The sequence below is a fragment of the Herpailurus yagouaroundi genome, unplaced genomic scaffold (genome assembly GCF_014898765.1).
Source record: "Herpailurus yagouaroundi ecotype Mexico unplaced genomic scaffold, PumYag 196, whole genome shotgun sequence".
NCBI classification, from domain to species: domain Eukaryota; kingdom Metazoa; phylum Chordata; class Mammalia; order Carnivora; family Felidae; genus Herpailurus; species Herpailurus yagouaroundi.
In genome coordinates this window covers 32,314,083-32,340,338 of record NW_024412427.1, presented here as the reverse complement: position 1 = coordinate 32,340,338, position 26,256 = coordinate 32,314,083, and the positions used below count along the sequence as shown (strand labels likewise).

Here is a 26,256-nt window from a genome sequence, read left to right as displayed (position 1 = left end):
TGAGTTGGGTACTCGCCCTTTCCTTACCTGGGCTTTCTTGTATGTGATGTGAAGGAGAGAGGTACTGGATAGCTCTGGGGTCTGTCTCTTCCAGCCCTAACAACCCATGACACTACAGATCAGGAAGTTCACGGGTAAGTCTTTTAGCATGAAATTTAATTTCACGCTTTCATTTAGTTTTAAATATTAAATTGACTTGACTCTGACTAGCCTTTGCAGATCTAAACACCTCAGTTGCTTTTTCTCTAGGGCAACTCTATTCAATAGAACTTTCTGTGATCATGGAAAGATTCTGTATCTGTACTACCCAGTTAGGTAACCATGAGCTACATGGGCTGGTTAGTGCTTCAAATGTGGATGCTGTGACTGAAATTTTAATTATAAATAATTTCATTTGATTTAAATTTTAGAATAGCCACCTGTGGCTAGTGGCTACTGATTGGACAGAGAAGCTCAATAGTCTTCCCACAGAGCTTTGGTACCTCATTTGAAAGACTTACATCTTTTTGTTAAATGCTTGGTTAAATCCTCAGCATGTTGCACATTGTGTTGCAGGGGACTTAACTTAAGGTTTAGGGTTTTACTGAAATGGTTTCCCTGGGCTTCTCAGGCAGAGTTACCAAAGTGCTGGGGGAGATTATGCCTTTTCCTCCTCCAGTTGGAGAAGTATGGCTCCAGAGTGGTCTTATGCAAACACAAAATTGAAAAGCCACACACAGATTCATTCTACTCTTTTTATGTTTGTTTTTAGCTGAAAATAAGACTTCGAATAGTGGCCAAATTAAGTACTACTTTATCTTCCCATCACACCCCCTGCCTTCCCTGCACCCACTTCTCTCCCCACAGTATCAAAAAAACACTTATGGTGTCAGTTCAGGGTATGTATGCTGTTTCGCTTTCTCCCTTCCTTTGGTGGGGGAGATTCAGGTTGGAGAGGCATGGGCACTAGAGGCAAACAATAGCAGATGAGCTACCCAGAGAATGTAGATGATCTGTGGGCTTCTTCAAGGGCGGTCAGAGGAACAGGAATATAACTATGGTCACTAGTGTTTGTTTTTTCTTTACTATTGAAGATGAAGTTGGCTTGTTTGAAATTTACTGTAGACTTCCTACCTACCATCTCCCTTCCCTTCCTGTGTGGAGGTAATGCTGGATTGGAGGCAGGACGTGATTGTAGAGTCATGCTGGCTATAGTTATGTTTGGGAGTCATAACTGACCGGTGGTAAATCCAGGGCTGTGGTGGAAGCTGTCTTACTTTAATGGAATTCAACACTGGGTGTTCTTTATTGTTCCAACTGAGCTTATATAGATAGTGGGTTTAGCCTCTAATTCTTTTCCTCAAAATAGGGAGAAAGGATTTTACTAGCTTTTCTGATGATAATAACACGACTAGATCCATTGTGGTGCCCAGAGTCGTGTAAAAGAAGGTGAAATGAGTGGCTGGTTTTCCCCTCTGTATAGTTACTTTGTATTTGCCATCAGTAATTGGAGCTTTCATTTTATTTCCAATACATATGGAAATTGTAACTTTTCACACGTTAATAGCGTCTCTCTACCTCAGATATTAATAATGGAGAAGAGGGGCACCTGGGTGACTCAGTCGGTTGAGCTTCCGACTTCGGCTCAGGTCATGATCTCGCGGTCTGTGAGTTTGAGCCCCATGTCGGGCTCTGTGCTGACAGCTCAGAGCCTGGAGCCTGCTTCGGATTCTGTGTCCCTCTCTCTCTGCCCCTCCCCCACTCATGCTCTGTCTCTCTCTGTCTCAGAAATAAATAAACATAAAAAAAAATAATGGAGAAGAATTTCCTGAAAAAAAAAACTAGAATTATGAATACAATGGGATTACAAACAGTTCTGAGATGTTTGTTTCCATTTCTCCCCTCCCTCCCACCTCACTTTCCTTCCCCCACCTTCTTGGTCCTTTCTTTTGTGGAACTGTATATCTTTTATAACTCTTTGCTGATGAAAACGAATCAGAAGCTCCTGCAGAGGTACAGTGGAAAAGCTTGGGCCAAGTCATAGACCAACACATCCAGGGCTGGTATCCAGCAGGATTCCATCACAATCCTTTTGCTTTCTTTATACAATGGCTAATGCCATTTCTTACGAGCAAATAACACAGAGCAAGACAGCACAACTGTAGTTTTGCAACTAACCAGTTTCCCCATTCCCTGCTTTCCTTTGCTTGATTCATCATTACTTATTTCAGATTGTCCAGTGTGCAAGCATACTTCAATGCTACTCCCTCCTTCTCATGTTGAGGTGAAGGACTTCCTTCCATAAACCTCTCAGGTTATTGCTTTTTATTTTTTCCACAAGGACTACTTTACTGATATTGAGTGGAGGAGGGACAAGAAGAAATAAAATGAGCAAGAAAGACAGATTCTTCTTAAATCCTTTGAATTTAAGTTCTTACTGAGGATTTCAAATATTTGGATGCTTCCATGGATTTTTTTTTTTCTTTTAAAAGAATGATGCCAACTTTGAATGCAGCTCCTGGGTCACTGCCATAATTCTAAATGACTGATTGGAACTGGAAAAACAAACAAACAAACAAATTCAGTATAAGTTCATGTTTCCTGGAGAACATTTTAAAAAGAACTGAGCGGATAGAGACACCCATCTCCCACCCCAAAGCTACCTGCATTCCAGCTGACAAACAAAATCAGCACCACTGGTTATCCTGACCAGAATGTCATGTCACTTTTATGACATCAGGGGTATATTTTAATGTGTTATATATATTTGAAATGATAATACATGTAGGTATGTAATTGTTCTGGCTTGTTAACGTTGGTCATACTTGTTTTTATTGATGTTGAGCCCTTGTTTGGGAACAGCTCCGGATGATAGCAGTATTGTTACAGCATAGTGTGATCTGCTTCACAATATTCCTTGAGGCCCCCCTGCAGGGATCACATTACAGAAGAGGCCTGGATGGCCAGTTGTGCCTTTTCTCATTTGTCTCACGTGTTGCTGGTAGTGATGCATTAGCTCAGAAATCACTCCTCAGCTCTGTGCCCTATAATGGACACTGGGGGAATAATAATTAACATACAGCCCAGGCCTTTCATTCCTATAGCCTCTGGTTATACTGGTGTCTGCTTTGAATCATGAGATGTTTATGATCTCTGCAAATGGGAAGATGCAAACAAAATATAAACATACATATAAAGTCCCTTGTGGAGATTCTTGAGGTTAAAATTTGATTATTTTATTACAGCATGGTAATAATTTGAATTGGACTGCAAGTGTCTAAGTTGAAAGCCATTTTCAGTGGATGTTTTAACTTCTAAATTTAATATTTAAGACTACAGTTTTCCTTACGCCTTGAGACTTACAGGTGAGAAACTTGGGATTGACCCAACAGGATATACTGAATTACTCAATTCACCTTGGGGAAGGGAAACTGGAGACATGTTTGTGGAAGTCTGAAATTACATTCTGGTGATTATCTGTTGCAATCCAGATGCCCTGAGTTTCCTGGCCTCTCTCACATAGTGTGCTGCTGGACTCAATGGTAACTGATACCCTCAGAAACAGGTCCCCTGGAAGGCAGCACTCGCAAATGCTTCCAAGAACCCTTTAAGGGCAGATAGTAGAAACAGCATCAGGGCTAAATATATGGAAAATTCACAATAGAACTCCAGCGTGTTGTACTTATTGTTAGAACAGCAGAAGATATATAAAGAGCTTTTTCTCTCCCTTTAGATTGATTGGAATTAATGTGTTAACATAATTTGAATGAGTTGGTTTCTTTTTTATAAATTTAGGAGAGAGTTGTACAAACACATGCTGTGAATTTTCTGTCTTGTTTTGTTTGGATATGTGGTGTGGCAGCTATTGTAGAGTGACACCTAGTGTTTGATGTGCTTGTGACACTGGACAGGTTGAAAGGGGAATCTGCCTGGAAGTGGGCCATGCACCAGCTGTTCTTGGGCATTCACTGAGTGAACTTGTTGGAGTGGCCAGTCCTGAGCCGACTGCAGGTCTGCGACACTTTCTAATTGTGTTGAGACAAGCTTTTAAAATTGTTTAAGTTTTGGGGATGGCAGAAACCACAAGGTGGCATCTCACTGAGGCTTTGTTAATTCTCTACTCATAACTTACCTCTAAACTCTTTGGAAGTGATTTTTTTTTTTCATCTTATGAAAATATGACACAGCCAACCAGCTGTGCTGGTACCAAAATCAAAGAGACCTGAAAAGTGCAGTTTTTAGCCAGAAAATAGAATCTTATATGAACTGAAGAAAAGTATGGAGTAATTGCTTGTGACTGAGATCTCCCATGTAAGATCCTTGTGTGAAAAGAAGACTCCTTTAGAATCTGTTTTAGTGAGTGCTTCACTCAGAGCAAAACTATATATTGTGGGTAGAATTATATGCTACTTTTTTTTTTTTTTTTTCCCCGAGAGAGAGAGCATATAATCAGGGTTGGGGCAGAGAGAGAGAGAATCTCAAGCCAGCTCTGCGCCATCAGCATGGAGCTTGACCTGGGGCTCAAACTCACAAACTGTGAGATTATGACCTGAACCAACATCCAAAGTCAGATGCTTAACTGACTGAGCCACCCAGTGCTGCTGTATGGTACTAATTTGGGGATTTGTGAAGGTCTCTGGATATTCTCTCATTAAAAGCAAAGAGTCTAGTGCAATTTGGTTTTCTTTAAAAAGATATTAGACCTTTGCATGATCTTAAACAAAGTAAAAAAAAAAAAAAATAACCTCTTAACAATCTATCAAGTGCCTACACTTCTAAGTTTTTGAATTTGCATTTTCAGTACCCGATGAAAATGCTTTCCTATTGGTAGCTGTCTATTTTGATCAATATCAGTCATACTTTTCTTTACTCCATGGTTCTGTACATCTCATGCTGGTGCTCTTGCATACCCTCTTTTTCCTATAACTACTTCAGCCTTTGTTCAGAGTTTCAATCTTCCCTCCTACTTGAGTATCCTGGTTAACTAACTAGTCTTTTGGTCTATGATCTCTGCCCCTTGTGTCTCCCTCTCACACCTGGAATGTTGTTTGTGTAATGTAATTCTGGTTCCCTTGGCCTTTAAGATGAACTTTGAACTCCCCTGATGTTCAAGGCCCTTCCTGATCTGGCCTCTACCTCTCTCCATTCCTTGTTACTCGCCTTACTTTTGTTCCCACTGGCAACAAAGCAGCAGGGTTTGCTTTTGTTTTTGTTTTTGTTTTTTCCTGCTGTTGCTTAGTCTGCCCTAAAATGCCCTCCACTGCCTGGCGTACTCCTGTGTATCTTTCAGGATTCAGTTCAAGGGTGATCTCCCTTTGGAAGTGTGCCCTGTCTGTACTCACTCCCTTGTGCACGTACTGACATCCCTGATGTTCTTGCCTTTACCCTTTAGGGCTGTCACTTTTTGAGCAGGAACAGTTTCCTATATCGCTTTATTTCTGATCCCTCACATGGTACCTGGCACAAAAAGGGCACTTAAGAATACTTACTAATGAGTCAAATAATGTTTGATTTAGAAGGTATTTGTTTTAATTACCTGCACTGATTTGCAGTGCTTGGAGATGTTTTCGTTCTTACAAAACTTACTTAAAAAAAAATTGATTTCTTCCTAAAATCACCTTTTTTCAACCTTTTGAGTTTAAAATTTAGAAGTGTTTTTTTTTTTTTTTTGTAGGCATACCTATACAGATTTGCCTCTTTCAGCTTTGACCAGTTTTTGTTCTACAGCATTCACGTTGTTGATAATCTTGAGTCTATAATTATATGGGTTTTTTTTTAACCTGAGTGTTGCCAAAAGAATGTTTTAAAATCCCTCAAGTACTTGCAATTTTTTTTAAGTTTAAACTCTCAAAGGTGGGCTTGCAATGCATTGAGTTTGCTTGTGACTTGTGCAACTCCTACTTTGATGGTTTTATTCACATGGCTTAGAAAAATAACTTTTAGTAAATTTTCATGAATGTTAGAATCTATGAAGTGATTCTACAGACTTGCCTCTCTGCATCTATCTATGAAACAACTCTTAACTATATTCAAAGATGTTGTATTGCACTGTATTGCCTGTTATATCTTACAAAGATAGAGTGCATTAAAATCTCCTATTATAAGTGTATTAAATATCTCAGTTTCTGCATTTGTTTTATTTTCATGCTATGTTATTGGTTGCATAAAGGTTCATATTATCCTTAAATTGTGAATTACACTTTTAATCTATTTGAAATGATTCCCTTTGTCCCCCTTAAAGCCTTTTCACTTGATATTGATACTGCTTTGCTGTGTGTTTGTACCTATGCATGCCTGATATGTTGTTTTTTGTATTTTATTCTTAATCTTTCTGTGTTTGAAAGCCAGTTCTGATTGACTTGGTCTTTGGTAGAGGAATTTAACCTGTTTGTATTTATGATATTTTTGTGTGTGTGATAATCAGCATTTTTGGTTTTTCTTCTACTTTTGTTTTTTGGGAAAGAGGTCACTTTCACTTCATGGAATATACTTTGTGATTATAAAATATACTTTCTATTTTCTGTCATTCCAATAATTATACTTAAATTAATAAAATAGTATTAAAACTTTCTTTCTTGTAATTATTCATATTAATAAAAAAACCAGTATTTGATGATAGCCCCTGCTTTTACTTTAACCACATATATCTTTTGTACTTCTCACTTATCAGCTATTTTAAGTATTTTGTATCCATGTTTTTTTTATATGTAATATTTTTAGAATGTTATTTCTCTTATGTTAATCATTTTGAGGATTTACTCTACTTTTCATAACCATATTAACTCCGGTTATATAAATATAGCTCACTGTTACAGTGTTTATACCCCTGCATCTTTGTTTTTGGATTGTTTAATCTCTGTATTTGCTGGAATGTGAATTTTCTAGAATGTGAATTTTCTTAGTATGTTGAAGAGGGGATATGCAGCTGGTATACTTCCAGCTCTATAATATTTTTTCTTCTAGCTTCAAACATATATAGCTGTATATATACTTTCCAAATTGTACTCTTTTTTCCTCAAAACTCTGGATTTGTTTGCTTTTTAAAATAGCTATAGTTTGTTTACTCTAACTATCTTTACCATGGCACCTGGTCTACTTTGGGGCTTCTGTTCTCCATATGGGTGTATATTCTGGGGTGCATTCTACTTGCTTTGGCCTACAATGAGCCATGGACTGCACTGTCTTCTGGAGTTAATGTTGCAGAGAAAAGACTGAGATTAGCCCGACTTTTGTTCCTCTGTGGATATTCTGATTTTTTGGATTTGTGTAGGAATTTTAGTTATACATTGAATTTACAACTTTAAATGTGCTCTGTCTAGCTGTTTCTCTCTGTTCAACCTATTTAGTTCCTGGGAGGCCTTGTGATACACGGGGTTGAAGTGGGGGTCTCTGTGGCAGACTCTAGATTCATGCTTTCCATATTTTCATCTTCATGTAATATTTCCTCATTTCAGAATGTTACTTATTTGTGTGTCATCGTTTTCCTTATTTTCCTAGGTCTTAAAAAAAATTCAGGGTCCTCTTGGATCTTTTAAGAACATGACTCAGAAATTCTAAAAAAAATTACCCTGTTTCAGAAAATCTCTTTCAGAAGGAGGAGTTTCCATATTTCTGTAGGATGGTCTCCTTCGTTGCATATTCTGGTGTGTTCTGCCCTCACAGGAGGGGCACCACCTCCATCCCACGTGATTCCGTGCAGGTTCCTCTGTGCTTTAAGCAGCAATTCCTCTAAGTGTTTTGCTTGTTAGATAGGCTCCTTTACCGTTTCTGGGTTTTAATTGCTTAATGCGGTTTTCAACATTTTAATATTGGTTGAATTCTAAAATACAGGAGAGAGAAATTAGATGTCCCTCCCTTTTTATTACATCCCATATTTCCTTCAGGGGTCTTTGTCTTATATTTTAGTCTCTCTTTTGAAATATTTTTATTCATTTTCTCCTTAGCTGAGAAAAGTATTGCCTCTCAAGTGATGACCTAATCAAGCATTAAGGTTTCCTATAATGTTTGGAAACACAATTCCATGCTTTGTTATATTTTTTTCTTAATTAAAAAAAATTTTAACGTTTATTTATTTTTGAGAAAGAGAGACGGACAGAGCATCATCAGGGGAGGGGCAGAGAGAGAGGGAAACACAAAATCCGAAGCAGGCTTCAGGCTCTGAGCTGTCAGCACAGAACTTGACATGGGGCTCGAACCCATGAACTGTGAGGTCATGACCTGAGTGGAAGTTAGATGCTCAACCAACTGAGCCACTCAGGCACCCTTTACATTTTTTTTTTTAATGTTTATTTATTTTTGAGAGAGAGAGAGAGCAGGAGAGGGGCAGAGAGGGAGAAACAGAATCCGAAACAGGCTGCAGGCTCTGAGCTGTCAGCGCAGAGCCCGACACAGAGCTTCAAACTCACCAACTGCGAGATCATAACCTGAGCCAAAGTCAGATGCTTAACCATCTGAGCCACCCAAGCTCCCCCCATGCTTTCTTGTCTTTATCAGGTGCCTACTTGCGAGGTTCTGTGTTTCTACTGTGTTAGAGTATGAGCACCTTCCTTAAACTAGAACATTTCCTTGTGTCTGCCTGTACACATGAACTAAAATTAGAATTCCCATTGTCTTGCTCTTTTTTAATTTTTCACTCATCCCTCTCTTTGTGCATGCAGTGCTTATTAGGAAACATGACATGCCAAGTGCTGTTCTTGAGGTTGGGGATACAAGATGGCTAATAGAGGGTCCCTTCTAGCAAGGAATCTAGCACCGAATGGTAGCGGTAGGTCCTGTGTTTGTCTAACTGGGAAGCATGCTGGTGAGGGGTGTGGTGAGAGATATGGTTAATGTGGGCCCTTTTGAAGAGGTGATGGTTCACTTCAGTTTTAAAGACTGAAGAGGATGTAACAAGATGGAACTGTGCTTTCCTTGCTCAGTAACAGCATGGCTAGTGATTAGGTAGATAGCGTACTGTTCTGGAAGGGATTGCCATAGAAGGAGGAGAAGGGATTGCTAAAGAAAGCTAACAATGTAGCTATCTTATATTTAACATTATGCAGTTCCTTATTTTAGCTCATTTCTCTTAAATTTTAGTTCTGAAACAAGTGTTGACACCCAGAGATCAATGTACATATTTTGTCTACACCAGAAAGCTGAGTCATTGTCAGTAAGAGATGCATGGCTAGGCCCATGACAGCTGAAGAATAAGTTGTCTTCTCTGTAGGTCTACCTGGAAGTGACCATGCCACCAGCCTCCTCCTCCCCCTCCCATGGGTCCTTCTGAAATCGGACTGTCCTTGTGGCCTGGGCCTCCATGGTATTTCCATTAAACTCACCTGCCCAGATGTCAGAAGTTTTCTTCTCATTTATCACTCAAAAGGTCAAGGAACTAAGACTTATGTTCTTTTAGATAAAACTCCCTATTTTTTCCATAGTTAACACTTCCTTTACCTTGCACCCTTGTGTCATGTGGCTAGTTTCAGGGAGAGTTGCAGCTCGTGTTCCCTACTTCTGGACATAACAGGTTTAGTTGGTCATTGTTTTGGTAGATTACCTCACGTGAGTTAGGATGTTATCTTGTCCTCATTCTTCACCGCCCTACCTTTCTAAGTGGAATTGAAATCAAGTGTGAATCTACTGGGATATGTTGCAATCATCTGGTAATAATTTGGGGAAAAAATGTTTCCCATACAAATTAAATGAAGATCAGCAGTTTTAAAGTATACTATAGCATCCTGTATGAACTCCAGCTTACATTTCGCATTATTCCTGGTCATGCAGTAGGTTATGAAGAAAAAAGAACTATGGATAATCAGTTAAAAGAATGACAGATTCCCTGATGTGCTGATCAGTAGTAATACCTAATTTTGATTTCAAGTGTGCTATAATGGATTACCATATAGATGCAGCTGAGCACTGAGCATTAAACAGACTCATGTGTTTTTCAGAAAAGTAATATTTATTCACACTGTGTGGCTTTCTTGAAATTTTTTTTTTATTTTACTCTCCAGTGAAACTACAAACAAGATGTCAATAGCTTATGTGGCATTCACAGTAGTGTAGCTTAGAATATCAGCTGCAGTAGAAATGCCATAATTGCCTCAGTAAAGGTAGGCTTCATCTGGTACTTTCTGAGGGACAGGCTTAGCATTTAGACACAGATGGTCATGTGGGGCTTTATTTTTATTGACTTCAGAGACTTTAATGCATAAAAAATGGTCCTGGCAATATTTGGGTACAAAAAGAAGCATCAGTGTAGGTGATGTTTCAACCTTTGAGTGGTTGTGTAAGATTCTGTCCATTTTGGAATGTTTTTAGTAGCTCAGATTGGGGCATGGTGTTTCATATCCAAACCTTACCGAGTTTATTTTTGAGTGTCTTTAAAGTCCATCCATTTTACAAATCTGAAAACTTTTATCCAGAAGTGGTGATGATGATAGACCTGACCTCAGAACAAGTTGCAGACTACTAGTGGCCTACTGACAGTATCCAACCATCTAGATACACATCATCCCACTGCATTTTTTATTTTCTTTATAGTAAAAAGACATTTTTCTCTATTGCACAGTAAGAAAAGAAACTTAAGGAGATAGGGTAAGTATTTTGGAAAGCTGAAAAGCGTGATTCAGTGCTGAATTTCCTGACTAAAAGTAAAGGTCTGAAGAACAGGCATGCCAAGCATTTGTATAGCCCAATATAAGATCTATCCTGAAACTGTGGAGTAATTTTCTCAGCATCTTCTATACGATGTTTTGAAATCAAGTGGCAGAATGGGATCAGAAGATGATCTCAGAATGCAGCCAGGGCGCCCAGTACCCTTGGCAGAGAATGCACGAGGAAGTAGGACACTGAGTCCTTGCTGTGCCATTCCCTCAGGAAGAGTGAGCTACACAGGAGGAGGCAGAACAAGGACAGGAAGCACTCAATGGACCGAGGCTTTGGTCTATGTGCGGCAGCAGCCCATTGATGAGAAACAATGCCAGCAGACAGGATGCCCCTGAAATAGGGTTCACTACTCTTAGTACTTCAGCCTCTTAATATGATGAGAATATTCTAATTAATAATTGGAAGATTATTGTGGCTGACAGAGTGATGTGCAGCTCACATCGCTCTTCAAGAAAGAATTTGCTACCTAGCTGCAAGGAGTAGGGCCAGCTGGCAGCCCGAGGCTGTAAGTGCCTTCAGCTCTCCAACTACAGTCGCTCTCTTCTCATCATGATGCCCAGCCAGTGACGGAGCAAGGTGGTGGTACAAGGACCTCACCATTTTCAGGCACACATGGCCCCTCTAATGTGCCGTCTTTGCTCTGGAGCTTCTGCTAGGCTGGCAGATACTTTCAGCTCTGTATGGTGGTCTGAGGCTCCCTGCCCCCTCCTACTGCTTCATTTCCCTTGCACAGATGTTACTTTTCCAGTAAACCAGGGCACTGCTAACTCCACCACAGCATTCATCTCCCAGAGAACTCCACCTGCAACGAGTGTTATTCATCTGTTATCAAACATGCTGAATTAGCCTTTGTAATACATTTTTTTAAACTTTTTTTCAATGTTTATTATTTTTGAGAGAGACAGAGACAGAAGATGAGTGGGGGGAGGGCAGAGAGAGAGGGAGACACAGAATCTGAAGCAGGCTTCAGGCTCCAAACTGTCAGCACAGAGTCTGACGCAAGGCTTGAACTCACAAACCATGAGATCATGACCTGAGCCGAAGTTGGGACACTTAACTGACTGAGCCACCCAGACACCCCTGTAATACATTTTTTTAGTGAAGGGAAAGTTTGAGTTTGAACTGTAAAACTAAGATGTAAATGGAGGCCTTCTTTCTCTCTTCCGTCTGGAGACTTGTAGCCCATCCCCAGGTCGTGCTTTTTCTGGGCTATAGAGCTGCTCTTTTGGGTTGGCAATAGACTGCTGAGACCCTGATCTTTATTTTCAGATCCAGAGTTGTTGATTTTCTCACACAAACCTCTTTGCTTGTGATGTTTTCCTATAACTTGTAGACAGCTCTCTGGGTTCTCACTCCTGTCTGTGGCCTTGTCTGTAGCTCCTGGTCATGTTCAGGTTTACATTTTGTTGGTAGGACAGTGTTTACATGGGTTCTTTTAAAATATTCCATAGAGAACTGATATATTTACTTCTGATTCCCTTTTAATATAGTGGATCTTAACAGATAACCCAGTTGATACTACTTACTTCCTTTTGTGTATTATTCATCTTATACACACGTTGATATATATTGCAAGGGGAAGACCTGCTTTGATTTTTTCCCCCCAAAGAGCCATTTACTTGCCTTTGCGCAATGTATAGATTGATCCATCCTGCCTGGTGTTTGGTGTCTGGCTGACGAAGGTTATGGGTTCTTCGAGCAACAGATAACGTTGAGTTTACTTGGTTTGATACTGAGGTTATTTTGTTAGGTAGCAATCAGTTTCTTATATTTTCCATCATCCTTAACTTTTTCTAACTAGTTGTGCGTATAAATAGTCATAAGTATTTTTAATCTTTAAAATAAATAAATGTGCAAACACTTGGCACATCAAAAATTTCTTTTTTGACCTGTGCACACATGTCTCTAGCTTCTGCTGTACCTTCTTCATCCTTACTGTCTTCAGAGAGCTTCAATGCACTGATGTCTCTAGGGTCTCATCTTCTGTCATTTTAAGCCCTCTCAGAGGGACCTTACGCATACATATCTTCAGCTGTTGCCTATATTCTGTTACCATCCAAGTCCTGCTTCTGCCTTCCAGACCCATATATATCTAATTGCCTAGAACATCTCCTCTAAGAAGTCTGTTGACACCTCCAATTCCAGGATGTCCAGAACCAAATTGGACATGTTTCAATTCTGGGATTCCTTCTGGATTTGATGTCTTAGATAGGGGTATTGCCATACTGAGCCACTAGGAAATCCTTCTTGAGTACTCCATTCACCACAACTACTCTGACTGCCAGCTCAACAGTTTTACCTTCAAATATCATTATTATATGCATCTCCTCTTTACCGTGCTGAGCTTTGTCCAGGCTATTTCATTCCTTCTCTGAAATGCTACCATTGCCTCTTCATTGATGTCTCTGCCTCTCGTCTCAGTCATCTTAAATCCCCGCCCCCCCAGCTGGAACTTGTTCAGGGACTGAACCTATTCAGTGCTTCATGAGATCATGGCCTCACCTATCCAGTTCCTTCTCCTCCCATCCTCATCTACCTACTAACCAAGTAGACCCTCTAACTGCTGCTGTTCTTTTCAGGTATCAAGCTGTTTTTCCTCTTAGCCTTCACACATGCTCTTCCTTCTATTCCTGTTCTCCACTAGGCTAATTTAATTAATCCTACAAGTCTCAGCTCAAGCATCCCTTTTTTCTGGAACCATTCTGTGAAGGTTCTGAGATGAGGTGCTTTCCCCCTCACCTCTACACCTCCTCATACAAACTCCTATTGGGCTTTTTTCTTTTCTTCTTGAATGATATTTTCTTTATCATCTCTCTTGCCCACTAATCACAAAACCCTTAGAAGGAAGAACTAAGTATTTTATGAATATGAACTTATTTTTGCATTTCAGACACCAAGCTTGGTATCAAGTGCGTAGATATTTTTCACTAAATAGGATTTGATTGTCCATTGTGTGTGTGTGTGTGTGTGTGTGTGTGTGTATGTGTGTGTGTAAGTGTGTTTGGGAGTATGTCTGCATTAATACAGAATAAAACAGGATATAGGATACACTTTAGAGTTATGCACTTAAGAAATACCAAGTCAACATGTTCTAGAGGAAGTCAAAAGTGGAAATGTAGGAGAGAGCTCGTGTCAGTGATTGTCAGCCATGTGGTCAGCCACATACAGCTTTTAATATATATAATCAGAAATGGTCTTCGATATAGTTTTATAGCATTTTCATCCGTGTAGATGTGTGGTATGAAGAATTTGTAAGAAATACCATAACTAAATATATTTATATTTTTTTATTTATGTTTGTCAGAGTTTGAAAAATTCTTTTAAATCATACAGCTTTTATTCTTTGAGTTTTCTTTAGTAAGTTCAGGGTTTAAAAAATGCCCATACAGGGGAGGGGAAGGAAAAAAAAAAAAAAAAGAGGTTAGAGTGGGAGAGAGCCAAAGCATAAGAGACTGTTGAGAACTGAGAGCAAACTGAGGGTTGATGGGGGGTGGGAGGGAGGAGAGGGTGGGTGATGGGTATTGAGGAGGGCACCTTTTGGGATGAGCACTGGGTGTTGTATGGAAACCAATTTGACAATAAATTTCATATATAAATAAAAAAAAATATATCACAAAAAAAAATGCCCATACATTTTAACATAAATATTGGTCATCAGTCAATGACATATAAGGAGTACAAAGGTACATTTCATGTTAACGTGAACAAAGGGACAAAGCAAAGGTCAGGATGACCTGTAAACCTCATGGTTTTACAAATAAAATGAATGCAGAATTCTTCTACTGAGTATTTATTGAGCACATGCTGTGTGCCAGCCATGCTCTAGATGCTGGGTATACTTAAGAGGAAAAGACAGAGGCGTTCTTGCGCTTGCAGGGCTTACACTCTGGTAGAAGAAATACTGCCTTCAAATGAGTGAACTTGAAGAAGACTTCAGTGAGGGATGAGGACGATGAAGAGGACAGAACGGGCAGTAGAGAAAGCATCAGAGCAGTGGGGAGGGAGCCAGGCTCTTCTAGAAGGAACGCCCAGGAAAAACCTCTATGGGGAGGTGACGCTTGCAGTGAGAGCCGGATGGTGAGGCGGTGCCATCAGTGCCAGGCTGTGGGTGGAAAAGCATCCAGGCCAAGTGTGAAGTCTGTGCCATTTGGAATCACCTGCGTTTGATGCAAGTTTACCTGTTGTGCCTTTTCTCAGTAGACGTTCTTATACATTTACTGTCGTCACCTGAGAATGAATGATGTGATACATGTATGTTATTGACCCACTTGGAAAGTTAAGATAAGAAAACGAAACAAAACAAAACCCCAGGCAGGTTTAGATGGAGGAGGCAGTTTATTAGCTGCCTGGAAATACACTTATTCGGGAGATCTGGATATAAATTTTTTACCTTCGTCTTTTAAAATGTTAGAATATTAGCTTAGATAACCTAGAAAGAAGATTTTTCGTGGTAAAATAGTGATATCTTTCAATAACAAGAAAATGTTTTGACTGTTTTTTTTAATTTCTACATTTCTTAAAAAGGTGGTTGCAAATAAAGTACAAGGAATCTTATGATCCAACGGTAACTTGCCAAAACTTACTTTACAGCGGGGAAAAAAGAAAAAGGTCCTTTGGGGTTTGGGGAGGGATTTGTTTTATTAGCCAAATACTCTTATATGTCATAAATTCATTCTTTATCGTACCTTCCAGTGTTTGGGGCAAAGGAGGTGGAAGTCCTGTCTGCAATCTGAAACTTACTCTTAGCTATTTATTTCAAGAAATTCTTGGCAGCAATTTCATTTTGTTATTTCACTGAATGAATGTTCAAGGTCTTCTCTTCTTTGTTGTTCATATTTCTTCCCAACTCTGGTCTGTATCCAGAGACTAGTAATGATAATGCAAACGGGAAATTGAAGGCCAAAAAGCAGAAACCTGGGGCATCTAGCATTTGAGAAATTATTCTTTTAATTCTTAAGCAATGGCTATGATTTAATTAAGATAAAATTATCATTTTAGGTGTTTTTCCACCCTTCTTTTCCTTGTTTTCTTTTAGGAAGAATTAAACTTGGGACAGTGATGTCTTTAAGGTACTCAGGTAAAGAAGGTTGCCTGGGGCAAGTAAGACACTGTCCCATGGGCTACAGGGTCAGGTGTGCTATTTACTTTATTATAAATCATTTGTTTTCTTTCTGTTTTCTTTTCTGAACTATGTATATACTTTTCACACATAGTACTATCATGAAATGTGTAGTTTATGTTCTCTTTATCTTACCAGTTTTTAAATTTGTTTTATAGAAAATACTGCAGTTTCTACCTGAACGAATTTTCTTTCGATGGCATTACCAGAGTATAGGTAAGAACAATTTAAAGATTTTTAAAGTCATCTGGATTTTTTTTCCAGTCAAATTTTTAGTAATGTTTTATATAACTAGCACCATCAAGATTAGGTTATAACAAAGAATGCTAACAAGGATATGTTGGTTAAAAGCAAGACAAGTCCACTCTGGACTTTGGAGGAAAATATAATATCTATCCCTGCTCTAAAAGTGCTATTTAAAAAGAATGGTTCATAGATCTGTAGCATCAGCCTCACCTGAGAGCTTATTAGAAAATGCAGAATGTCACCCCAGCCAGACCTGCCAATCACAGTCAGCATTTTTTTTTAATGTTTATTTACTTTTGAGAGAGAGAGAGCACAAGTGGGGAAAGGGCAGAGAGAGAGGGAGACAGAGGATCCTGACAGCAGAGTCTGATGCGGGGCTTGAACCCACAAACTGTGAGATCATGACCGAAGCCAAAGTCGACACTCAGCCAGGTCTCAAGACAGTCTGCAGTCTGTAACAAGAGCCCAAGGGGATTCCTGTGGATAAAGATTGTTTGAGAAACATTTGATCTGGAGGATTTTTCTTAAGTGACTTCATTTTTTTCTTACAAAAATATCTTGTTCTTCGTGACTTTATCATTGATCAGAGCTATTGTGTTTGAATACCTTAGTGTGTGGCAGCAGGAGGGAACTTGCAATATAGCCAAGTTACAACGGCTGCCCTTTCTGTGCAGCTCTTGACATCAAACATTTCCTCTCAACTTAATATTCATGGCACAGCTGGCATAATTTGTGATATTGATGGTGAACCTTTCTGTTTAAAGAGTATCTGGTTTGGTCTGTCTGCCTTAGAAGACTTACAGTTGCTATAATTTTTATACCTTGCCAGATGATCATATTTGTGGAGAGCATAACCTCATAATGGCATCCTACTATCTGATCATTCGTTCATTCAAATATTTATTGAGGGAGAAACAAAGTTCTGAGGCTGAAACAAAGAATATGTCACCATCCTTGTATTGTGTAAGCTGATTGCCTGGGGTGAGGGGTAGGTGAGAATAAAATAATTACAGTATAACTGTCGCTATGAAAAGTATACTGGTAGCAACAAAGAAAGTTGAACAATTCTATTCAGAAGACCTGAGGAAGTCTCCAAGAGAGGTAAATCTTCCACCTGAGCCTTGAAATATGAGTGCAGAAAGGGTTTTTTAGATGAGAGATCAATGTGTGAAAGACACAGGACCTGAAAGAACATGGCATGTTCGATGGATATTTCAAAATTCAGAATCCCAAATTTAATTTAGTACTATTTATGTGAAAAATGTCACTGGCCCTTATATAAACTGAACTGTTTAGTAAAGTATATATAATAAATACATCTACTGAACTGAATGATTAAATCCTCACTTTAAGGTAGTGCCTTGGTCTTTAAATCTTTCTCAAACACACAAAGAAGATTTTCCTTTACATTATAGAGTTATTGATAGCATTTCTGTTAATTGATACTTCAACCTTGTGTATTTGAAGTAAAAACTTAAAAATCAAACGCTAAGTACAATCTGAAGAGATACCACAAGGACTTGTAGTGCTCCATGGTGTAGTGGGAATGGATGAAAATGAGAAATAACATGCGGTATGTTTTATCTGTGCTAGATATAATCCTTCCATTTTGTTCGTATCTTATAGGAAAACCACACTTGTTTTCTTCAGATAGTACTTTAAAATGTCTGGAGATTAATAGCCCCTCCTCAGCCTGAATGAGCTTACTAGAACTAGGTGTAGAAATTCATTTGCCATGTGTGTTGTGCACCTTTATGCGCCTCATGGGTGGTGTGATGTTACCTTAATTCTGGCTGCTGTTACCACATGGACTGGTTAAAATTGTGGGTACAAGTAGCTTTTTACCCAGTTTAATAGCATCTGACCATGAACAGTGACTCTTGGACTGGGATTGCAGAGGAATAGTCCTTTTGAACCAGCATAAGAGCAGGTGTTGTTTACCTCGTTAGTATGTAGAATAAGCTAGTTTATCTAGTGTATAGAATGAGTTATATTTCAGAATGCTGAAATATGGGCATTTGCATATAAAATCATCCTGTACTGATGTATGACAGACACTAACACAATGTTGATGTCTATAGGTAACACCCCAGGGACTGGGCACCGCCCTGTAACCAAGAGGATTCTTATTTCTGTAGCCTAAGATATGAATATTCAGCAACAGTGGCATAACTAAATCCAAAAGAGCCTCAGTCAGGTTAGTCAGGAGTTGCCACCAGATGAATTCAGATTCAAGTCAGGTCCTGTCCACTAGTGAATTGCACACAAAAAGGGTTAGTTTTCATAGCTTTCTGGATTTTGAAATTGCCAATAAGGGATTGTGGATTTGTAACTTTACACATTTTTTGACATACCTCACTCTCTTGCATTCTTTTCAGTTTATTCGGATTTGTTAAAACGGTTATCATTTGTCACTGAAGGTCTTGACGAAGTTAGTTGTAAAAACTAAGTAAATATTAAGGAAACACCAGATTTCAGAGGAAAGGAACGTGTCTTAAATATTTCCATAGCATTGGTATCTTCTTGACTTCTGCAAAACCTCTTGAGTCAAGGAGAGGAAGCTTTTCACTAGTCAGTGCCAGACATTCTAGGTATCTAATAGTTCTTATTTTAGATCTTTTACATTCTAGATATCTAGTATTTCTTACTAATATGAAGAACACTACTGTATAAACTTTGTAATAAAATGTTACTGTGGTTGGTAGTGGCCAAGGTTCTCTGAAATACTGGGTTAGGATCTTAAAGCTGGGTTTGCACACCACTGATTCAGTATGTTTCCTGCCCCACACTACAAATAGTGTCACCAAGTATAGAAACCTAAAATAAGAGCAACTCCTACATTCTGCAAGCCTGAAAAGTTCTCAGACCTACCGGATAGCCAGGTTTTATCCTGGGAAGGAAGAAATTAATTTGAAATACCACCTGACACATTGTTTGAAGTCAGTTTCCTATCATGCCATTTTGTTTTGTCTATAGTGAAGAGAGACATTTCATTTCTCTCAAAATTGTTTTTAAGTTTTATTTTATTTATTTATTTTTATTAGAGAGAGCAGGAGAGAGGGGGCAGAGGGAAGGTAAGAGAGAGGGAGAGAGAATCTCAAGCAGGCTCGACACTTAGCACAGAGCCCGACACAGAGCTCGAATCCCATGATTCATGAACTATGGTATATGCTAACCTGCTATTAACTGTTTATAAATTTCCACTACTGATTACAAATGGGAAAATTTTCCTGAAGTCATTTTATTTTGTTTTTTTTCCTAGTAATATTTATTTTTAATTTTTTTAATTTAATTTTTTTATTTTTTAAAATTTATATCCAAATTAGTTAGCATATAGTGAAACAATGCTTTCAGGAGTAGATTCCTTAATGCCTCTTACCCATTTAGCCCATCCCCTCTCCCACAGTCCCTCCATTTTAGTTCAGTTAATCACGATGGACAAGGGTGGCCACTCGAAGCCTTATCTCTGTGTGATAATGAGAGGTCACAGGATGTGAGGAGATGACCAAGAATGGCACAATAGTAAACCAAGGATATCTGGTGCAGGGGCAGGCTGTGGCCCCTTTTCATGTGCCCAAGCATCATTAGTATAGGACTGAAGTTATATGTGTGTTTCCTTTAAGAGGGTTTACAGTTCATGAGCCTCTAGAAAGCAAATCCTGTCCCATTCAGTGTACAGTGCTATGCCTGTATGCAGTAAAAGTTTGTGGAGGGGTGGGAAGAAATATTTTTTACTAGAGATGTTTTATATAAAAAATTCTCCAAATAAATAGCTCTTGGGCTTAAAAGAGTAGGTTCAATTAATGGAAAATTCACATAGTACCTCATATGTGTTTTTTATAAATGAGTGATTATTAATCTAGTTTGCTTAACTAGGTTCTTCTTATATATAATATAAAAACCAATGCAGATTTGCATTGGTCATAAAAACTGCAGATTTGCTTGTGACTTTTTAAGAGTATCCCCCTGGCTTTATGCCTTGGGCTTCACAGTGGTCTGACAGTGCTTAGGATGTGAACACAACCTCTGAGCAGCCTTATTTCTCAAAGTTTCTACAGCTCACTGGGCTCTAACTACTCCTCCGGACGCTGAGTCTGACAACCCTCCCTGGGTCCATCATAGGCCACACCACAGCTGCCTCTTCCCTACGGAACAGGGTCTCCCATGCACTTTACACTAGGACTTCCTCAGAGGTGCATTGCAGCCAGGCTGAGCTACAGGGACCTTGCATGCCTCCATGTCCATCAGGGGATGGCTGAGCCTCATGCCCCCTCAGCCCACTTGGTGTCTTCCCACCAAGAAGCACCAAGAAGGTGCTCTCCTTCCCACTTTGGACATGGCCCTCTGGAAATCCTCTTGGGTTAATCCACAGCCCTAGAGTCTCAGCCTCATTGTTTCACCTCCTCAGCTATCTAATACCTGGCTTTTCTCTCAGGCTTCTCTGTCTCCCTCAGAGCTGTGGGGGTGAGATCGTGGTCTTTCTTTTCTCCAAGACCCATTCTAGACCTCATCCACTGCCCCCTCTGTGGAAACCTCTCTTTCCTCAACTGTACCTTGTCCCTCCTCATTGCCACCATGTCTTCTGATCTCCTGCTTACTTGCCTTTTTTTTTTTTTTAATGGCTTAGCTATTTACCCATCAGCTCCTTGACCCCCTCACCCTTTGTGGCTTCCTGACTTTATCTTCTGGACACTTGTCATTATGCAGATTTGTATCTGAGAAAAACCTGTGTCCTCCCAATTTTTCATTTAGTCACTCCCAAGCCACCTGCTCTGTTTTTTCCTTTTTTACAAAGCTGGTCTTTTTTGGGAGTATAATTGATGATAATAAACTCTATGTATAGAAGATGTTAATTTTGATAAGTTTTGACATAGGTGTACACCTATGAAATCATTACAACAGTCAAGATCATGAACATAGCCATCATTCCCAATGGTTTCCTCATGCCTTTTTCCCACCCCCCTGCCAAGTTCCCAGGTAACCACTGATCTGCTTTTTATCATTATGGATTAGTTTGATTTTCTAGAGTCTCATAGAAATAGAATCATGCAGTATATACTCTCCTTTGGCTTCTTTCATTCAATAAAATTATTTTGAGATTCATCTGTGTTGATGTATATCTTAATAGTTCATTTCTGAGTAGTATAGTATTTCATTGTATAGTTATACTATAGTTTATCTGTTCACCTGTTGATGGGCATTTGGGCTGTTTCTAGTATTTGCATACAAGTAGAACTACTGTAAACATTTGTGTACAAGTCTCTAATGTAGACATGTACTTTCCTGTCTCTTGAGAATGGAATGGCTGAATCATATAAAATTATATGTTTAATTGACAGACTGCTTCCCAGAGTGGTTGACATTCCCACCAGTAGTATGAGAGTTCCAATTACTTTACGTTCCTATCAACACTTAGTATCATCAGTCTTTTTATTTCAGTGGTAGTACTACCTTGCTGTGGTTTTAATTTTCATTTCTCTAATGACAAATGACTTTGAACATTTTTCCTCTGCTATTTGCCATCTGTATGTCTTTGGCAAAGTGTACGTATGAATTGATTGACCACTTTTTAAAAAAAATTTAGTTTGGGGCGCCTGAGTGGCTTAGTTGGTCGGCATCCCGCTTCGGCACAGGTCGTGATCTCTCGTAGTTTATGGGTTCAAGCCCTGCGTTGGGCTCTGGGCTGACAGCTCAGAGCCTGGAGGCTGCTTCAGATTCTGTGTCTCCCTCTCTCTCTCTGCCCCTTCCCTGCTCACATTCTGTCTCTCTCTCTCTCTCTCTCAAAAATAAATAAACATTAAAAAAATTTTTTTTTAATTTAGTTTGTCTTCTTAATATTGAATTTTAAAAGTTCTTTATGTATTCTGGATTTATGTGCTTTACCTGATATGTGACTTGGAAATATTCTCTCCCTATCTCTGACTTGTCTTTTCATTGCTTTACTTGTGTCCTTCAAAGATTCAAAGTTTCTAATTTTGATAAATTCCAGTTTATTGGTTTTTCTATTATGGATTGTGATTTTGGTGTCCTGTCTAAGGAATCTTTGCCTAACCCAAGATCACAAAGATCTTCTATGTTTTCTTCTAGAAATTCTATACTTTATATGTTTCATATTTAGTTCCCTGATTCCTTTTGAGATTAATTTCAAATTCCTCCAGTGGACTGCGTTCCTTTGTGCTTATTGTAAATATTATAGTGCCAGAAAGTTCTGTGTTCCTGCTCCACTGGCAGCTGGCAGCATGGCTTACACACCATCAGCACCCTAAAGGGTGTTTCTCTGTGTTCTTGTACCCTTCCTGGTGGTATACTGTCTTTGCTTATTAATTGGTTTGAGGCATGATATACAGAGGGAGTTTTTTAAAAATAAAGACCACACAAGAATCAGTTTTATAATGTTAAAGTTATATTAGAACTATCTTTATGAACTAGTGACCTTAAAAGGTGTCTAAAAGATTGCCACTTCATCAAGAGAAATCGTCAAGCAAGGCAGTTCTCACAATTGAAAATGACATAGGCAAAGAAGATTTTGAAAATCTTGATGAATTTGTTTCATTAAAGCCAGGAGAGTAAAATTGTAATACATTCTGTGTTATAAACAAAACTTAAGCTAATGTGAGTTTTAATAATTTTCGATTGTTCAATATTGAGTTTTTTGTTTTTCAATGTTTTTTCAATGCTTAAATGTTCTGGGAAAAAATTAACCATTAAAAATATATGAAAACATATCTATAGTGGTACACAGTTTTCCTTTTATGTTAGGCTCCAGTATGACTCAGCTGAACACTGATACTTATTTAAAACCTTAATAATGTTCATCATGGGTTGTTTGGCACTAATTTTTATTTTTAGAAACTATTGTATTAAAATATTATTTTTTTTTATTATTGAGTTTTCTTGTGCAGACCCCTCACTCTTCTTGTCCTAGACCCAGCCCTCCTTAAAAGCAATAAGACTTACATTAAAAGGATGTTTATAAAATATAATAAAAGCCAGTAGAAGTTAGAAGTTCATAGAATCAGTCCAACTAATTAGATTTTATTTACTCATTTATTCACTCTTCCCTCACATGAATCAATATAGTGGCAATCAGTAGGGTTGAAGAGGCACCTAAAATTTGGGAGTGGGTATAATTATAGTTTGGATGGGGTATTTAAAATTCCAAACAGATGTGATATAGAGAGAGAAACTTTTTGAAATTAAAATGAAAAAGATTACATAATGGTAGTTAGAGTAGCAGTATCTTTGTGAACTTTGGACCTTAGGAAATGCCTAAAGTAGCCAGGCAAGGCTCTCCGGTCAGTTTTCATGTTGAAACACTATTCTGTGTGCTCCTACTGCACAAGTTTTCTTTCTAATGCTGTTCTTATTTAAAAAGAGTTTCTTAGAGAATAGCTGATGCCTTATCTTGTGGGGAAAAATGTGTTTTTCATATACCAGGCACTGTTCTAAGCATTTATATATGTTAACTCATTTAAACTTCATTAATAATTCCCCATGGTAGGCACTGTTATTATCCCATTTCACAGATGAGAAAACTCAGGCATAGGGAGATTAAGTAACTGACTCAGGTTATACAGTAAATGCAGAACCTAGATTTGAACCCTAACAATCTGACTTCTGAATCTGGCTCGTAAATGCCAAGCTATACTACTTCACATGTACAAGAGTTTCTTGCAAGATGGAAACATCAAACATGTATGTGTTTTCTATTGCTGCTCTAACAAATTACCAGGTTAATTTCGAAAAAAAAAAAAAAAGTCAGGGACTGTTGGCCGATATGGGTCAAGACATTCTGTATGTCTCTTTGTAAAGTCTGTCCTATTTATAAGTATTTTTCTTCTTTCCATTGTAGAGAACAGTGGATATGGGCAACTATGGGTAGGCCAAACATTAAAAATAAAACTGTAGACCCATTCAAAGTAGGGGAGGGGCTGATAAGCCCCAGTGGTCACGCACAATAACCAGGAGAAAGTGTTCCAAGAATGTGTTGCAAAATGATAGATTTGCCAGATGTCCAGGAGGAGAGCTGTGTGAGCGGACTTTATCTCGAGTCTTTTGGGGAGTGGAGTGTCTGTTGGCCCTGCCAACCACGTGAGGTCCTCATGGGCATACTGGAGTCAATATTAAACTGAGGCAGACCAACCTTTGTCCAAGAATGGGTGAACATGGAGGCAAGGGACAAGGCCCCAGGTTAAGGAGAGGTGTGGGATAAAATAGTCCCATGAGAGCAGACACTTGAACCTTAGTTGTGAGAGAGATTAGCTCAATAAATGCTGGCTCTAGACCAAAAAAAATACTGGATATGGTTTGGTGACAGAAGTTCAGGGAGGAGGGCACTTTAACTTCTGTTACTCATTCACAACCGTTGGTGATTTAGTGTTGTTGGTGACTTAGTGTTGTAACATAGTCATAACAATGGTGACTTTCCACTGAATCTTAGTGTTAAGTGTTATAAATAGCAACAGCAGTTACAAAATTGTGTGCATTTAACTAACATGTTGTATCTATCCACTTAAATATGACCTGTAGAAATTTGTTGAGACTGGCTCTATTTCTTAGTGGAACATCTCTTGAAATACATTATTGGACTAAATTTGATTTGATGTGTGAGCTTTAATTATTGCATAAAACTTATCATCAGGAGATTGAAGTCATTTTTTTCCCCAAAATTTTAGAAGAAAAGGTTCTCTTGCCTGACTTCCAATACATTTTTTTATTTTTAAAGATTACTTCCTTCTTTAAGGTTAAGATGAGAGCCTACATATGATATTTAGGTGGGTTGCCAAGCCAACTCCATACTAAGACATGAACATGTTATAGAATAATATGTTTCCATCCTTGTAAGAGAGACTTTTCTAATTAAAGTGGGCAGCAGCACTGAAGTTTTTGCAGTTGAATGGTGTAGTTCTGAGTAAACGTTGATTCCTCCTCCTTGACAGTGACTAAAGAGCTCTGCTAGAGGATTTATTGATGGCCCGAACATATAAACGTGATTGTCACTGCAAGGAAACATGCTATCTTGAATATTTGCAAAATATTCTTGTAAAATGTTTTATAAGCAGTAGTTTTATATTATTTTTACCTTTGGAGATTAGAAAAGAATCATTTATTTTATTCATGATGAGATGTTTGCACTAAATCTACTGTGGGTATATGTGTTACTTAATATCAGTCATTTTGACTATTTTAAGAGTTTCGAAGAGTTTCACACTTAAAGCAATTTTATCTTAAAGATATCTCTCCTTCTGTGACATTGATTTTCTTTTCTTTTAAAAAAAATGTCTTTTCTTTTGTCATAAGTATAATGAAATGTATGATGTATGATGTATAATGTATGATGTATAATGTATGATGTGAAATGTATGATGTATAATGAAAAGTATAATGAAAAAATGTCTTTTCTTTTGCCATAAGTATAATATTTCTTTCTAAAACTGACCTTTTAAAAATACATCTTAATCCACTCTGAGTTTTTTTTGGGTGTATGGTATAAATTTATATACTCTTTCTAACTCAGTGTTTTAAACTTTCAGGCTCAACTTTAAAGAAGCTTCTACACACTGGAAATTCTATTAAGGTATTTATTTTAGATGAATGTGCAATGTCATTTTGCAACATTCTTAAATTTACTAGTGCCATAAAGTGACAAAATGAGGCCGTTTGTAGAGAAAAAAGATCTTTAAAAACCACTTGACTTACTCTTTATTTTTAATTAAAACTAATATGGAGTTTATTAGTTGGAGTTTTTGTTATTACATCAAAACTTATTGTGATATACATTTTAAATATTATTTGGGGAGAAGGGCTTAGGATTCAGAGTTTGGAATTTGGAGTTCTAATTTTGATTGTACTGCGTACAGTCAGGTAACCGTCAGCAAGGCGCTTGCTGCTCCAGTTTTATCCTCAGGAAAGGGAAGGGTTCCTCTCCAAGCCTCCGAGCTAACATGCTAGATTCCGTTCACCCCAGCAATCTTGTTAAAATTATAGTTGTCTCTGAATTACTTTTGCTGGTTTTGAGAGCCATTTTGGGAGAAAAGAGCAGCAGAGCCTTACTCTTGAATATTTGTTTGCAGCATAACTTTAGGTTAACATTGGCTTATTTTAAAACAAACATACCTTTTATAATGATATATAATACCATTTGATGCTAGATAAGATGACCCTAAAACATAAATGACAAAAGAAGCCAGCTGGGGATATATACTTTATGGAAGGTGATTCACTTATAGCTAATTGAGTTATGTGTATGACTTTAATAAGTTCAT

General features: G+C 38.3%; 1 protein-coding gene across 6 annotated transcripts in view; it reads left to right on the top strand.

Annotated features, from left to right (window-relative positions):
• Window positions 1-26,256, top strand: part of RALGAPA2 (Ral GTPase activating protein catalytic subunit alpha 2) — a 329,216-nt gene that overhangs the window by 42,212 nt on the left and 260,748 nt on the right. For all 6 annotated transcript variants that reach the window (XM_040447849.1, XM_040447847.1, XM_040447848.1 and 3 more), the window contains exons 4-5: window positions 15,904-15,961; window positions 25,525-25,568. In XM_040447849.1, coding sequence (XP_040303783.1) covers window positions 15,904-15,961; window positions 25,525-25,568 — 102 coding nt within the window. The remainder of the gene's footprint in view (window positions 1-15,903; window positions 15,962-25,524; window positions 25,569-26,256) is intronic.